General features: G+C 39.6%; 1 protein-coding gene across 1 annotated transcript in view; it reads left to right on the plus strand.

Annotated features, from left to right (window-relative positions):
• Positions 1-17,960, plus strand: part of dlec1 (DLEC1 cilia and flagella associated protein) — a 128,004-nt gene that overhangs the window by 56,522 nt on the left and 53,522 nt on the right. The window contains exons 16-20 of the mRNA XM_028804205.2: positions 6,198-6,390; positions 8,490-8,566; positions 13,563-13,743; positions 14,677-14,770; positions 14,910-15,040. Coding sequence (XP_028660038.1) covers positions 6,198-6,390; positions 8,490-8,566; positions 13,563-13,743; positions 14,677-14,770; positions 14,910-15,040 — 676 coding nt within the window. The remainder of the gene's footprint in view (positions 1-6,197; positions 6,391-8,489; positions 8,567-13,562; positions 13,744-14,676; positions 14,771-14,909; positions 15,041-17,960) is intronic.

Here is a 17,960-nt window from a genome sequence, read left to right on the forward strand (position 1 = left end):
GGAGCTCTGCCATGAGGCGGTTACTGAGTATTTCTGAAGTTTTTCTTAATCTTTCTTTCTTCTCTGTTTTGGAAATTTGCATTCATATTTTCTGCTTTGTGTTTTTCCTTGAGCGCTGCTGCCTCACAGTTTGAAGACCCGGGTTCGCTTCCCGGGTCCTCCCTGCGTGGAGTTTGCATGTTCTCCCCGTGTCTGCATGGGTTTCCTCTGGGTGCTCCGGTTTCCTCCCACAGTCCAAAGACATGCAGGTTAGGTGCATTGGCAATTCTAAATTGTCCCTAGTGTGTGCTTGGTGTGTGGGTGCATGTGTGTGTATGCCCTGCGGTGTGCTGGTGCCCTGCCCAGAGTTTGTTTCCTGCCTTGCGCACTATGTTGGCTGACCCCCGTGACCCTGATGTTAGGATATAGCGGGTTGGATAATGGATGGATGGATGAATGTTTTTCCTTGACCATATTTTTAAATCCTCCTTGTTTCCAACCACACCAACTTTTGAACTCCTTTTGGCAAATTTTAAATACTTTTGAGAATGACCACGTTTCTGCATTTCTTCAGTTGTCTTCACATTTTATCCTCCTTTTTGGAGCCCTCTTTCAAGATTACACAGATATTTCGGCACGTTGTAGCAAAGCTGTAAAGCAAATAATCCATTGCATAAGTGCATTTGGGGTTATTTTATGGTTTCTACCACATTGAATTTGTTTTTGAAGTTATTTAATATTTTAAATGTGATTAGAAAAAAGTTTTATTTTATTCTCTTTCTGTTTCTTTGCCAGAACGCAACAGTATGTGTTACTTGACGATGAACTTCTCATCACTTATGTCACTGGTTGTAATGAACTAAATATTGCAGCGATCACATTGCACGTTATCCTTCAGTGGATAAAACTCATTGAACTTGAATTTTAGGGTAGTTAGTTGATTTATGAAGTTGCCTTAATGATATTTGTCATCATACAGTTTTTGACTTCGACTTCTGATTCTCATTTAGCCCTTTGGTTGCTTTATCATTTTGGCTCAGACAACTGTTTTTCCTGACTGAGTATAATATTTTCTTCATATTACCTTCTCCTGGTTACATTCTAGTCTTACAATAATATTTCAACAGCAGTGTGTGATAACAGAATTAAATAAAGGTATAAGCTCCGAGTACATGGGCACCACGGGTGGTACACCTGTTGTCATGAATGGGAACAAATTTAACTTTTTTAAAGGACATGAGATCTGACATGAGATGAAGGTTCCCCTCTCTGCATTCCAATAAGAAAAACCTTTTTGGTTAGCTATCTATTCTCAGCTGAAGCTTTTATCAAAAGTATTAAATTATTAATGTTGTTGTATTTGGGTGGCGCAGTGGTAGCACTGCTGCCTCGCAGTTAGGAGACCCGGGTTCTCCCCGTGTCTGCGTGGGTTTCCTCCCACAATCCAAAGACATGCAGGTTAGGTGGATTAGCGATTCTAAATTGTCCCTAGTGTGTGCTTGGTGTGTGTGTGTGTGTGTGTGTGTGTCCTGCGGTGGGCTGGCTTCCTGCCCAGGATTTGTTCCTGTCTTGCGTCCTGTGCTGGCTGGGATTGGCTCCAGCAGACCCCTGTGACCCTGTGTTAGGATATAGTGGGTAGGAAAATGACTGACTGACTGTCTTTGTATTTAATTTTGCCACAACACCATCTTGATTAGCATTGGGCACTACCATTGTGTAGCCCGGTTGCTACGTTTAACCCTTGCTATGTAGGGGCATGTTCCCTGAAGTCACAGTTAATTATGTCATTAATGAAATTATATAAAAAGCTGCCATTGTGATTAATATGCTGTCCAGCTTGTTGGATTTCTAAACTAATTTTTGCACTTTTGAGTTTTTTTTGTTTTTGCATCGATTTAATCTTGCTTAATCCTCGATCAAGTTTTCGCCTCGTCCCTTTGGTAAGGCGCTTATCTTTTTCTTATTTTCATACTTACTTTGCCATGCTGGTTTGTAGTGGTTCACTTCCAGGTCATCTGTGCTTCAGTCTTTACATCCTATTGGTGTCAGAACACCTGTTTACAGAGGCAAAATTGTGTGGGGCATGGGATGGATATGGCAAAAAAAAAAAAACAAAATTTTGGTATAACAAGCTAAAAGTCATTATAGCAAACATTAGATAAAAATGGATGACCATACTAGATTACAACAATCAGCAAGACATACAGGGCACAGCCTGTCAGCCTGAAGTAATATAGTGATGCCTGTTCAGGTGGGATTAAGCTCTGATTCCTAGCAGCTCTGTCCTCTACAGGGTCCAAAAATTAACGGATGAAAGTCACAAAAAAGAGCCTGATATCTGCAGACTTGAACACTTCAAACTGGCTGCATCTATTAACATAATCCGCTAAAACCAAAAGACAGGAACATTGGAGTATCATGGGCATGTGTCCCTCAAACAGCTGAAAATACACATATACTGTACATTATATATAAGGGAGAGGTGCATATGTGTGTGTATTTTATGTGTAATTTTAAATTTGTAACGAATTGTCTAGTGCAGGGGTGTTGAACTCCAGGCCTGGAGGGCTGCAGTGGCTGCAGGTTTTCATTCTAACCCTTTTCCTAATCAGTGACAAGTTTTCACCACTGATTACCTTCTTTTCTCTTCATTTTAATAGCCCATCTTTTTAAGGATTCAGTTGTCTGAATTGATTCTTTTTTAAATGACAGCCAAACAGAACAACAGATGACCAGCAAATTGGGGCTTGAAACTCCAATTTCACTTCAACCAGTTTCTTAATAAGAAGCTGATTCTTGCTCGTTATTTAATTCCATGGCCTGTTGCTGCTCTCATTCTGCCACAACAGGAATTTCCAAAATTGTTGATTTTCTATTTTTTCTAAGAACACCGTCAAAATGTTTTGGTGACCTGAGAGATCAGCCTTACTGAGACCTACACCTTTCTTTCTTTTCAGATATTGTGTGATGGGCACAGTTGAGCTGGTCATGTGGTGACTTATTTTGTGTCTCATTATTGTTTGGCTGCTAATTAAGGAAAAAGAAACAACTACAGTGGTGTGAAAAACTATTTGCCCCCTTCCTGATTTCTTATTCTTTTGCATGTTTGTCACACAAAATGTTTCTGATCATCAAACACATTTAACCATTAGTCAAATATAACACAAGTAAACACAAAATGCAGTTTTTAAATGATGATGTTTATTATTTAGGGAGAAAAAAAATCCAAACCTACATGGCCCTGTGTGAAAAAGTAATTGCCCCCTTGTTAAAAAATAACCTAACTGTGGTGTATCACACCTGAGTTCAATTTTTGTAGCCACCCCCAGGCCTGATTACTGCCACACCTGTTTCAATCAAGAAATCACTTAAATAGGAGCTGCCTGACACAGAGAAGTAGACCAAAAGCACCTCAAAAGCTAGACATCATGCCAAGATCCAAAGAAATTCAGGAACAAATAAGAACAGAAGTAATTGAGATCTATCAGTCTGGTAAAGGTTATAAAGCCATTTCTAAAGCTTTGGGACTCCAGCGAACCACAGTGAGAGCCATTATCCACAAATGGAAAAAACATGGAACAGTGGTGAACCTTCCCAGGAGTGGCCGGCCGACCAAAATTACCCCAAGAGAGCAGAGACGACTCATCCGAGAGGTCACAAAAGACCCCAGGACAACGTCTAAAGAACTGCAGGCCTCACTTGCCTCAATTAAGGTCAGTGTTCACGACTCCACCATAAGAAAGAGACTGGGCAAAAATGGCCTGCATGGCAGATTTCCAAGACGCAAACCACTGTTAAGCAAAAAGAACATTAGGGCTCGTCTCAATTTTGCTAAGAAACATCTCAATGATTGCCAAGACTTTTGGGAAAATACCTTGTGGACTGATGAGTCAAAAGTTGAACTTTTTGGAAGGCAAATGTCCCGTTACATCTGGCGTAAAAGGAACACAGCATTTCAGAAAAAGAGCATCATACCAACAGTAAAATATGGTGGTGGTAGTGTGATGGTCTGGGGTTGTTTTGCTGCTTCAGGACCTGGAAGGCTTGCTGTGATAGATGGAACCATGAATTCTACTGTCTACCAAAAAATCCTGAAGGAGAATGTCCGGCCATCTGTTCGTCAACTCAAGCTGAAGCGATCTTGGGTGCTGCAACAGGACAATGACCCAAAACACACCAGCAAATCCACCTCTGAATGGCTGAAGAAAAACAAAATGAAGACTTTGGAGTGGCCTAGTCAAAGTCCTGACCTGAATCCAATTGAGATGCTATGGCATGACCTTAAAGAGGCGGTTCATGCTAGAAAATCCTCAAATAAAGCTGAATTACAACAATTTTGCAAAGATGAGTGGGCCAAAATTCCTCCAGAGCGCTGTAAAAGACTCATTGCAAGTTATCGCAAACGCTTGATTGCAGTTATTGCTGCTAAGGGTGGCCCAACCAGTTATTAGGTTCAGGGGGCAATTACTTTTTCACACAGGGCCATGTAGGTTTGGATTTTTTTTTCTCCCTAAATAATAAAAACCACCATTTACAAACTGCATTTTGTGTTTACTTGTGTTATATTTGACTAATGGTTAAATGTGTTTGATGATCAGAAACATTTTGTGTGACAAACATGCAAAAGAATAAGAAATCAGGAAGGGGGCAAATAGTTTTTCACACCACTGTAATTGTCATTAGTCAAGTTAATTAGCAGCCAAAACTGGTCACTAATTTAGAAGATGATTAGAATGAAAACCTGCAGCCATTGTTCGACGCCCCTGGTCTAGTATATAAGAGGCTGGCAAGCAAGAATGGAGGGCACAGGACAGGGACAGGTTACAGGGTCCATGAAAGTCCCAGAAAAAAAAAATTAAAAACTGGCATAGAGAAAGGCACTGCCAGTGAGCAGTATGGCATGTTTTGTTAGGCAGTACATCAGAAATACAGTGCTATTCAAAATGAAAGAGCAGATTTCAAAAATGTATTTCAAACAAACTGTATAACACATTCCGCACATCACATCACTGGATAGAGGAAAGTTCAAAGTTTAAAAGCCTGCGTAAAAGTACCAGTGAATGCCACCGAGCACTGACTTCATTTTCATGCAAGATGGTGCCCCGCCTCATTTCCACTTGGAGGTCCGGCGTTACCTGAATGACACCATTCCAGGACGATGGATTGAAAGAGGTGGACAGCAAGATCTTACTCATCGTCTATGGCCTCCCAGGTCTCCAGACCTTGCCCCCTGCGATTTTTATCTATGGGGTTGCATTAAAGAAAGAGTGTTTGTTCCACTTGTGCCCGCTAATCTTCAAGATTTGCAACAACGATTTGAGGAAGCTGTGAATTCAGTAACTAGGGACCAGTTGACTCGTGTGTGGCAAGAAATGGTCTACCGTTTTGATGTTTGTCGCGCTACACATGGTGCTCATGTTGAGTGCATGCAGCCTCAAGGACCATAGGACCAAACTTTGAACTCTCCTTTAATCAGTGATGTGCGGAATGTGTTTCTGTCTTATACAGTTTGTGTGAAATACATTTTTGAAATCAGGTCTTTCATTTTGAATAGCCCTGTAGTTACTCTGTGAGTACAGCAGTTGGAGGACTGTCATGGAGAGTGGTAAAAGACTGTAAAATGTTCTCAAAACCTCAGGTAGGAACAGACAGCTTCTGCTTACAACAGACTAAATATTACAATGGACAGGCCGCCTGGAAGCTACTAAAAGTTCCCAGGCCCTTTGATTAGAAATGAAGGCTCAGGCATATAGCAGTACCTGGAGCCAGTGGTGGGAGCTGGAGAGGTAAGACTTTCAGATAGCTTTTTTGACTCCAACAGTATCCCCAGGAGGAAACTTAAAAGTCACTCCCTGCCAATGGCCTTCTAAATTTCGAGTTGGAAGGTGAGTCAAAGGAAAGGTTCACTAGGGGAAGGAAGAAAAGCGAGACAAGAAGGTAAGAGCAAGAGCGAGAAAGTTATATGCTTTGGTGTACTTTGATATGAGCAAGTGGGGGAGCCATCCCTTTGCAGGTGAGGCCACAGAGAGAGTAGCATTTGGGTTTTTGTTCAATTTACTTTTTGCTTTTCTCTTCTTGTTTTGTTCCCCTTTCCTTAATTAATTAATACCAAGATTTGTACAGTTTCATCTGTTTGGTGTCATTCTGGGACAGTTTCAGCGTGAATCTCAAAGTACAAGTGGTATTCTTTGAAAAATGTTTTTTTGTTCAACTTGCAGGCATCTGGAGTTGCCTTTCTGTTGGCGGATTGTGAAACCAAACCTGAAACCTGTTATGCCGAATGAGGTGCTGGACTTGGCTAACCTGGAGTACACTTTGGCCACTGAGACCGCATTTGACATCAGTCCAAACCTAGGGGCTCTTGCGCCACACCAGGATAATGAATTCACATTGAGTTTTTGTCCTTTGGAGGTATTTGGCTGATTATTCATTAAAGCAGAAAAGTGAAAATAAAATTAATTTATTGTTTTCTTTTAAAAAATGAAGTGCTATGAAACTAATTTATAAGTTATTTATAGATTGCATAGTATTCAGCTTATATTCGAACTCTGGCAAGGTCCGAGTTGGTTCCTATTCCGTGAACGATGGTTCTAGAACAGAACTCACCCCACCCATGTCTGATCCTAATTATAGATGGATGGATGCATTTTCAGGATTTATGATGTATATAAAAATGGGATGTTTAGAGACAGCAGCTCTAAAAATATTTTTATATACTTATAGAACAGACCATCAATTAACACATAAAGACAAACCCAACAAAAGAGTCACTTACAAGTAAATCTCCTGCATGATTTGAACTTTAGCTTTAAACTGTAAGTTAAAAAAAAAATCCATTCATATGAAGAAACCAGTCACTGGTGTGGTAATCTGAGTTAGTTTTCGCCCAAAACTTGATTTGTTTGAGCATTGTGTTTATACTGATCCTTTCTCTGATTATTGTTATATTTTATTGTTATGACAGTGACATCACTACTCTGTTCTGCCATAAGAAGAATTTAGTAAAACAATTCTGAAACTTTTAGAAGATAACCGAAACAGTTGATCTGGGAAGCCATGTAGACGAGCCCATCTGCTTTTATTAAACTCGAACGTCTCTGCTTCAATTAACTGTCAAAAACACAACTAGGAGATGGGCATAGTAAAAATACGCATACAAAGGTCAATACTGGGAGAGCAAAACACAGAAACAAAACCCTAAATTGAAGTCAATTACAATAGGATGCAGAAACAAAGAAAATCACACAAAGTCTTAAGAAATTATCCACAACCTTGGATGGCTAGGAATTGCCTGGTGCTGCCCTTTTGTTCTAGTGTGGTGATGACTTCATAGGTTGCACACATTTGGGTCATTTCCTTAGTGACATTAAAGCAATCGTAAAGAAAACAGTGGCACACATAACCAGCAAAATGACACATAAACAAGATGTGAAAACATTTAAATTCATTTAAATTTAAAACAAAAAAAACCTTTCCACTATTGGTTTCGGGGTGCTTCAAAACCTGAAACAAACCAGAAAAACACAACATTAATAAAGCAAAAAGGGTCACAATGAACTCATTCATAACACATGGCACCTTTGTTGATGGCCCTGACCATGTTGTGTACATTAACAACATCCATCGCTGGTCACTGGGTTGGACATGTCCATTTTGTGTACTGTATCTCATTTCATATTTCCTGTAAAAGACAGTGGTGTGGAAGAGTTTATATGAGTATTGGGTCCCTTTTCTGTCCCCCAAGTTTCTGTCTCTCTCTCATTTTGATGTTATAGGAAGCAATAAGATGCTTCCGAGAAAATCTTAGTGTAGGATTTCTTTTGACTTCGTTCTTTGACTTTGACTACTGGAAATACCAATGGCTCGTGATTTTAAAAGCACTCTCGCTGCCTACAATAACACGGGCTAAGTCCAGGTTTTCATAATCTGTTAGTGTCTTGCCAGGTAGTCAATCATACATTAAGGATTTCAGCTTTTTTTCTACATATTAGGGAAGCCTTTCAAAGAACCAACTTCATATGCAAAGAACCCATCCCAGAATGAAATGGTGCCTAGTTATACAAGGAACCACTCAACCCAATAAACAACCATAATATGCCATTAAAGCATTATTTTTAAGAGTGAAAGGAAGGAAAGTGCAAACAATAGCCTGAAACTTAGAGTGCATAATGTGATGTTGTTAACTAAGTAAAATGAAATAATGAAAAAGAAAATCATTGTTGCTGGCACACTGCTGTTCATCTTAATACCAAGTGTCTGTGAGCATTGTAGATTGACAGAATATTTTCAGAATGGAAGAAAAATATGTTCAAGTAAGCCTGAGACTCGTTGGTCTACATAGGGAGTTCCTCAGACAGACTTTAAAAGACTTTTCTTAAGGCAGATTAAAGAGCTTGATTTACTTTGTATTAGGCACACCAATCCATGATTCTCAATTTCTTCTAACAATAATAGGAAAAATTAGCTTCTAATGAAACAGCATTATTGCCAAGTGTTTATCTGTCTTTCAGCTCCAAGATTATCATGTTGTGTGTCATCTACTCCTCAGAGATATTCCAGAGTCTGTAAAAGAAGGCAACGGCTGCAAGTAAGAAATTATTTATATCTTGTTAATTTACATAATTTGTTGCACTTTCTACCTTATTTCACAGAATTGGCCATCCCAAATGATTATTATGACATCTAGCTAAAATGTTTTACAGTAAGTACTTTATTACATAACAACATAACTTGCTTGGAATTTTAATTGGTGATGCTCATAAAATATCAATGCAACCATACTACAAGTGGACTGCACTAACCACAATTTCTCAGCAGGTCTTAAAGAAGATTTAACTTTTGCCAATTATTTAAGATAAAAACACAAATATTTATCAGATTATTGCAGATGAGTAAGTATAGGATGTTGAATTCTCCCAGCAGATATAATATACTTTTATGAAATCTGGTAATTCTAGCCTTGACTAATCTAAGAAAAACAGATGGAGTTTGAACATAAGACTGTCGGGGTCCATAGTATCAGAAAAGATGCTAATGACTTTGCGTTTCACAGGCAATTATTGTTTCAGCTCAGGTACAGTGAAGTATGTATATACTCCAGCCACCCCAACCCAACACAGACAGGCAGGGACACAAGTTCCTTGGCACAACACATGTTTATTCACATGGGGAGGCCCTCTTTTGTTCACTCCTGACAACACTGAACAGTACAAGCACCAATAAGACATTCCTTTTTCTCTTCTTCTTTTCTTTCTTTCTTGCTCTCTCTCTCTTGCGTCTCTACACCTCCTCTGGTAAGCGTCATCCTATCCCTCCAGACTCTGGCTTCTCGAGTGAAGTGAGGCAGCTCACTTTATGCTGCACCTGGTAGCACTTCAGTGGCTCATCTGCGTTATGTGGAATCACTCCTAGGTGTGGTGGAAACCCAAAGTAGGGCTCTCCAGCTCCCCCTGGCAGCCCCCATGGAACCCAACAGGGCTGTGCCAAACTTCAACTCCCATGAAGCCCTGTGGGAATCTGAGGTTCCGCTGCAACCTAGGGGGATGCCCTCTAGTGTTCCAGGGGCGGCATTCTCCTGTGCACATCTGCTCCCCCAGACCTTCCATATATCTGCCGTCCGTCACAATATATAAGTTTATATAATATCATATAGTATAATGTGGGATAGTAGCACAGTGGTAGCATTGATTCCTTGTAACAAGGAGATCAGTGTTTAAATCCTATATGCTCCCTGCATACACTGTGCTTGATCTCCCCATGTCCATGTGGGTTTCCTCTGGGTGTTCTGGTTTCTTCCCACAGTCCATAGACATGCAGGTTAGGTGATCGCCATTGTTAAATTAGTGTGTGGACTGGCATCCTTTCCAGGTATTGTTCTTGCCTTGCCCTAATGATTGCTGGGATAGATTTCAGTTGCCATGTGACCCTGCCCTGGATAAATGGGTTAACAAATGGATGGGTGAAGGTATATTATACTCCGCTTAATATACAGTACATACCAAAAATACATCAGTAACAGCAGTTTGTCCAGTGTGACTGAAAGCCATTGTAAAGGATTGATTTATTTGTAAACCCAATCATTTGCAACGGGACTGGATGTGCCATTATTTTTGATATCAAGCCAGCCAATTGTGCATTTGACCCTGGAAGTGCTTGACAAAAGGCAAGTCCTGGATGGAATGTATTATGTTTTAATTATTCTCAGGAGGTCTGAACCTTTAGTTTGAACTCTGCCAGGAAGCCAGTATCATCAGAAACAAAAGAATTCAGGAAGGTTTGTATGGGTGCCTTGAGACAATGAAATAGGAAGTATCAACAAGAGTGTCTGGCTGTTTATATTGGTAACAGAGAATGCTGTGCAAATTACTATAGGTGGGCAAGTGTCAGTGACCTGTGTGTACAACTCATTGGGAGAATGGGCAAGACCGATACCCAAAATGGATCTGGGCGCAGTATGGAAGTAAATAATAGACATGTTGACATACAAATATGTTGGGAACAGTAACTCCTCCTGGTGTTTTCACACGCAGCATTGTCACAAGTGTATAAAGAACTGTTGGAAACAGACCGCTGATTAAGGACGCCATGGGAGGCCAACTCAACTCATGCAAAGTAACAGTTACATTTAATCAGTGGTCTCAAGGGAGGCATTTCAGAATGTGCAGCTCCTTGTCAGTGATGGGGCTGCAGTTGCGAGGCTGGAGTATTAACCACTGAATTAGCCAAAAAAACAAAAACAAATAAATGAAATTCAAATCACAGTGGGGGAGTAGGAGAAGCAAAGAGAGGAAAATAGGAAATGGAAAGCAGCATTAATGCCATTTTGTTGTCTGTTGGCCAAACCTTCTTGTTGGTTCAGCAACATAAAAAAAGACTAAAAAACAGATCAAAAGCTCATTAGTGTAGACATGAGTTGATTAATAAAATCTGGCCATTCAGTGTCACTTATTCTCACTAGAGAAAACATAAAATAGTTTAGTATTTGTGAAGTTTAACATATAGAACAGTCAAAAAATATAACAAATACAATGTACAAGTATTTTGTAATTCAATATTTTTCCTTATTTTATCATTTACTAGCTGAAATACTCGGTGTTGCCCGGGAGGAAAGTAAAGTTTTTTTTTAAATTGTTTAAGAAAAATTTTATTTAAAAAAACACAACTTTAAAAATAAAAATAAATTAACAAACAATGAAGATCCACTAATGTGCTTGTATTGTTCACTGAAGTGCCTTGTTATATGCAATGTTTTTAGTTTTTCCATCTTTAGCCAATATGTAAAAGTTTTTAGGCCTTCTCACCCTTGAACATATGCCACATAAAGTTGTCCATGTGAGAAACAGGCTGTGTCCAAATTGATTCCAGCAATTTTCAATGATTGTCCTTATCGATATGGCAAAAGCCAAAAGAACCAGAAATTGTACCCTCTTAAAATGGCAAATCTGTTGGAATCAGTGGAATTCTGGGAATGAAAACATCATCTCCTTTTGCACAGCCAGTTAGAATTGTTGCTTCTATAATATTGTGATGTCAATTTTTAACACAAAGGCATGTACCATTGCACAGTCTTGGAGGATCCAGATTTCGAAGCAACATGATTAGAGCAGCACTTTTCAGTTCCAGATTGTGAGGTGGAAATCCAGCAGGATTCAGTGAATTAAGAAATTCTGTTGGATAAAATACAGATTGAGCGGGGCCCATGTTAGTGTCCATAGACTTGTATCGCTTGCTGTCGTTAAGTAACATGTTTTTAATTTGTAGATTTAACTTGTCTGCAGTGAGCTTGCGCCTTGCCTGGGGTTTGTTTCCTGCCTTGCGCCCTGTGTTGGCAGGGATTGGCTCCAGCAGATCCCTGTGACCCTGTAGTTAGGATATAGCGGGTTGGATAATGGATGGATGGATGGATTTGACTTGTACACGCTGTCATTTTTGGGAGCAAAAATTGCTCTATCGCACAGCCACTGATGATTTTTATAATTTTCTTTAATATTTGGAAATACTTTATTCTTCAGATTGGTTGCTTTTACAATCACACCAGAAACCTTCCGAACGTCATTTGGATGATAACATACATACAAGACCGAATCTCCAATTAGTCTCTTCCAACTGAAATTCTTTTACAATTAATTAAAGGTTAAATATTTTACCTATATAAATAAATATTATAAGTTAAATATTATAGCTATAATTGGTCTATACTTTACCTTTGATTTTGATAACTTAATTAAATTAGTTTTTTGATTAAGAACGTATTAAAAAAAAATCTTCCTATTTTTTATGAAAAAATTGTAACACCAACACGTTAGCTATGACGCTGCGAAACAAATGACATTTCGTTCATTAATGAATAAACAAAAATCGCAAAACGTGCCGCTGAATCCACAAAATAAATATAGGATGTTTATGGTAGATAAAAAATAAAATTGCTTACTTATCTTATATATAATAGCCTATATTCATCAAAATATAATTGCGGAATACGTTCAAGGTAGTGTAAAAACAATGGAAAAAGCAAAGGTTTTTTGACAGATTAATTTTTGTTTTGTAGTGTAGTAAGTTTTTACATGCAGAATCTTTGACAACAAAAAAAAAAGTCAATTAAATTAATATTATTATTATTAGGTTGATTTAATTCTGTTACCACTGCAACATTGTTATAATAAGAATAATCCATGAATTTTCCAACCTGCTGAATCCGAACACAGGGGTCTGCTGGAGCCAATCCCAGCCAACACAGGGCACAAGGCAGGAAGCAATCCCGGGCAGGGTGCCAACCCACCGCAGGACACACACAAACACACCCACACACCAAACACACACTAGGGCCAATTTAGAATCACCAATCCACCTAACCTGCATGTCTTTAGACGTGGGAGGAAACCAGAGCGCCCGGAAGAAACCCACGCAGACACGGGAGAACATGCAAACTCCACACAGGGAGGACCCGGGAAGCGAACCCAGGTCCCCAGGTCTAATAAGAATAATGCAAGATGAAAGTATAGTTAACAAAAACAAACATTAAACGACAAACAAATAATACTACGGATTTTTCATGATAAAACTGTCGGTTGCTTTTAGGGAGCACACCAGAAACGTTCCGACCGTCAACTGGATGATAACATACATACAAGACCACAAGATTGTTACTGTTTGCTTTATATATAAGATTTTTATTCACAATAAAATGTAATGCTTAGTTCTGCTTCCTTGGTTGACATATCTTGTAGATTTTTAGATTACAATATACAGTTCTAAACTGAATAAATACATCAACTGATTGGAGTAGGTGGTTATAGTATTGGGGTGACAGCAAAAAATCAGCTGTCCCCAGTGTGAAACAGGAGAAGTTGCTCATTCAAATTCCAAAACCCTTTAGTGCCCTTTCTTTATACATCCACAGCCAATCCCCTTGTGTGGTGTGACTGGCAATGCCCCTCAACCACATCACACCATGTAATGGCCATTGAACAAAACATAAATAAGAGCAGGTGGAGTCTAAAGGCCGGCACCTTTGTTCACAATAAAGAAAGCAAAAAATTAGCTGAATGTCTACATTTAAACTATTTTTTTCGTTTTCTTCATAGTGTTGAAAAGCAAGGCCGGCAGACTGCACCCACAGAAAAAAGCTCCTCAATAAACGATGTTGTCGTAATGGAGATTGAGGTAAAAGGACCCACAGAGCCCTTTAAAGTCCTGCTGGAGCCGTATGCCATTCTCATTCCCGGCGAAAACTTTGTATGCACAACGTTAAAGAAACACTTTAAGGTGAGCAGGTTTTATTTCTGTGTATCTACTGTACCAAAAGCAGGGTTCTTGGAAAGGTGTAACCGTCCTGATTGCTGTTTAAATGGTGAAATGGAGGTTCTCTGTAATGGGAGCAGATCTTACTCACTTAAAGGCTGATGGTTTATGTCTCAGAAGTGGCGCTTACCTACCAGCTGACACGGAGTGAATTCTTGGACCGAAACACAAACCAATTAACTATTTTAATAAAGATGCAATGAATTGAAGTGTATCAGTTCCAGCCTGGATTTATCGTGCTGATTACTGGTTAAGAAAAACATTTCACACTTCTATCTTCTCTTAAAAGAATACAGATTTATAAAAATCTCAAAGATGTCAGAAGGTAGTCTGTGGACTGGTGTGAGGCCTGCAGGTCCTCTATCACATCACACTGTGATTACTGGGGTCTGTTTCATCTTCTTATGTGTTTATCCCTCAGAGAAGAAGTCACCTACATTTTGATTATGAACAGTGTGTCAATATGCCCCTCCATCATGACTGCCATTGTGTCTCTCTCATGTGCCTGACACTTCACCCTTAATACATTTTTTGTACTTTCACCAAGAAACAAGAACATCTCGCAATTTCACAGTGCTGTAGTGATTTAAAGTCGAATTTCAACATTCAATATTCAAATTCATCTCAGTTATTCTATCAAGGCACACAGAAAGCATGTGATGTTCATTCCAGAGCTTGATGAGTAATCTTATCAGGCGTATTTGCCTTGCATATGGCTACATACCTGTAAAGTGCATTATTTTAATTATGACCACTTGTGTTTTAAAATCAAATGATTAGAAGAAATCGAGAAAGCTGAAGCAGACTACATGTTACATTTGGCCAAATGTAACCAACAACAGTCAGAAGAGGGATTCATATTGTGTTCTGATGTTTAATTGTATGTTTAACATCTAGATGTGGAATAACAGCCGATCATTCATCACTTTTCACTGGGACCGGATATGCGATTGCCACATCCTGGAAGTACAGCCACCTACTGGAGTCATAGGTAAGAAGTTAACAACAGCTTTGCAGAATGAACTACTCATTTATAAAGGTTGGTTTCCTTAAACAAGCAGGAAGACAGGCAGAGAAAGGGCGTCCATTTAACAATGAAATGCTATTTTGTTGCTTTTTCCCCTTTGCAGAAGCTAACGAATGCTGTGATTTAGAACTGGCTATAACAGGAGGGAAACCAGGAAAACGCTCATTCAGTTTGCAGTGCCACATTGAACATGACCCTGATCCTGTCATTCTGCACGTCGAGGCAGCTTTTAAGGTTGGGTATTTGGATGGAGTTACTTTTTTTGATAGCTAACTTAATAAACCATAAATCAGTATTTCAGAAGTAGAAAAGTGGGTGTTAAATAATAGCTTTTCAATTAGTTACTTCTATATATATTGTATATTATTTAAATACCAGTAACGGCGCACTGCACAATAATGTGCAGTGAATCCACTTGACTTGAGCATTCCTAGTTTTCAGACTCTTTCTCTGTACGTTTACCATTCATTTACTCAGAGGCTGATGCGCTTGCTGCTTCCTGAGCAGCTCTTCTTTTCTTCTCCTCCCTAGCAGCCTGCTTCTCCTTTTCTTTTGTAGCCATCTTTTCACGTTAAAACTGATTAAGTCAACGCTTGTTACAATTATTTAGTACATTTTCTTTAATTTTTCACTTAAGCTGGCACTTAAGTCTTCAATCTGCCTCAAGTATGATTTAAGATACGAAGAGGTAGAGGAAGTGACGGCGAAGGTGGTAGGGATGAGAACGGCGCCCGTATGCATGTCCCGCACGGCCGCCTTGCTGGCCGCTGCCGAGAGTTGATTCTACAATAAAATAAATATAGGAATAACCTTGGAGGACAATTATCACCCCAAAAGCGGATAGTAGACGTCACACAGTATATGTGCACCAAATTTCAGGTCAATCGTTGAAACGGTTTGAGAGCTACAGGTGATTTAAAATCCTGGACAGACAAATGGACAGCCACGGTAGCATATTATATATAAAGATATATTTTATCAAAGCAGCTATAAAAAAGGACAAGACATACAGAGAGGAACATAAGTATTTGAACACCCTGCGATTTTGCAAGTTCTCCCACTTAGAAATCATGGAGGAGTCTGAAATTCACTTTGTAGGTACATTCAAACTGTGAGAGACAGAATGTAAAAAAAAAATTCAGGAAATCACATTGTATGATTTGTACAGAATTTATTTGTATTGCACTGCTGCACATAAGTATTTGAACACCTGAGAAAATCAGTGTTAATATTTGGTACAGAAGCCTTTGTTTGCAATTACAGAGGTCAAATGTTTCCCGTAGTTCTTGACCAGGTTTGCACACACTGCAACAGGGATTTTGGCCCACTCCTCCACACAGATCTCCTCTAAATCTGTCATGTTCCGGGGCTGGCACTGAGCAACACGGAGTTTCAGCTCCCTCCAAAGATTTTCAATTGGATTTAGGTCTGGAGACTGGTTAGGCCATTCCAGAACCTTGATATGCTTCTTATAGAGCCACTCCTTGGTTATCCTGGCTGTGTGCTTCGGGTTATTGTCATGCTGGAAGACCCAGCCACGACCCATCTTCAGTGCTCTGACTGAGGGAAGGAGGTTGTTGCTCAAAATCTCACAATACATGGCCCCATTCATCCTCTCCTTAATACAGTGCAGTTGTCCTGTCCCCTTCGCAGAAAAGCACCCCCAAAGCATGATGTTTCCACCCCCATGCTTCACAGTAGGGATGGTGTTCTTGGGATGCAACTCCTCCTTCTTTTTCCTCCAAACACGGCAAGTGAAGTTTAGACCAAAAATTTCTATTTTGGTCTCATCTGACCACGTGACTTTCTCCCATGCCTCCTCTGGATCATCCAGATTGTCATTGGCAAACTTCAGACGGGCCTGAACATGTGATAACTTGAGCAGGGGAACCTTCTGTGCAATGCGTGATTTGAAACCATGATGGCATAGTGTTCTACCGACAGTGACCTTTGAAACTGTGGTCCCAGCTCTCTTCATGTCATTGACCAGCTCCTCCCGTGTAGTTCTGGGCTGATTCCTCACCGTTCTTATCATCTGTGATACCCCACTAGGCGAGATCTTGCATGGAGCCCCAGTCCGAGGGAGAATGACTGTTGTCTTTAGCCTCTTCCATTTTCTGACAACTTGCTAAAACAGTTGATCTATTTTCACCAAGCTGCTTGGCAATTGCCCCGTAGCCCTTTCCAGCCTTGTGGAGGTCCACAATTTTATCTCTGGTGTCTTTGGACAGCTCTGTGGTCTTGTCCATGGTAGTAGTTGGAGTCTGACTGACTGTGGGGTGGACAGGTGTCTTTAAAGAGCTCAGACAGGTGCTACTAATTAAGATTACTAAGTGGAGTAGAGGTGGACTTCTTAAAGGCAGAGTAACAGGTCTTTGAGAGCCAGAATTCTTGCTGATGGCCAGGTGTTCAAATACTTATGTGCAGCAGTGCAATACAAATAAATTCTGTACAAGTCATACAATGTGATTTCCTGAATTTTTTTTTACATTCTGTCTATCACAGGGGGAATGCACCTACAATGTGAATTTCAGAAACCTCCATGATTTCTAAGTGCAAAATCGCAGGGTGTCGAAATACTTCTGTTCCTCACTGTAGGTGGTGTGTTAAATTATTCAATAAATTCTACTGCAATAGATCTTATCCTGGGAATCTCGGAAAAGTATTTTAAAAATGATGCAGGTATCACTTTAAAAATGACCTTACGTTGCTGTTAAAACATCTCTGTAATCAAGTGCCACTGTTGTAAAAGTGCCAATGAGCAGCTGGTTTAAAAAAATAAGTTGTAATTGAGTACTTTGAGAAATATTCTTGCATTAGGAAAGGAACTTTCCTAATAGAAATCATGACACTGCCAATCATTTCCTTCAAGAATATCTACCTCAGCACACTCTGGTTCATGCCATCAATGCAAGGTCATAGTCTTCTGTAGAACCACTAAGCATGAATGGCTGCCCATTTTTTACAGTATCCTTCTGGGGTCCAGATGACAGCTGCTTTTAATACACTTTAGCTACTTGGCAGCACCAAAACTATGAAAGAGTTTCCTTGAGAACCATGATTTTTAAGGTGAACTTTCTGTGTACATTATGTAAAACACAAAGAGTCAGCTGCCTATTATATCATGTTTGTTCCTGTATGGTGCCAAACAGTT

The sequence above is a fragment of the Erpetoichthys calabaricus genome, chromosome 6 (assembly GCF_900747795.2).
Source record: "Erpetoichthys calabaricus chromosome 6, fErpCal1.3, whole genome shotgun sequence".
NCBI lineage: Eukaryota > Metazoa > Chordata > Cladistia > Polypteriformes > Polypteridae > Erpetoichthys > Erpetoichthys calabaricus.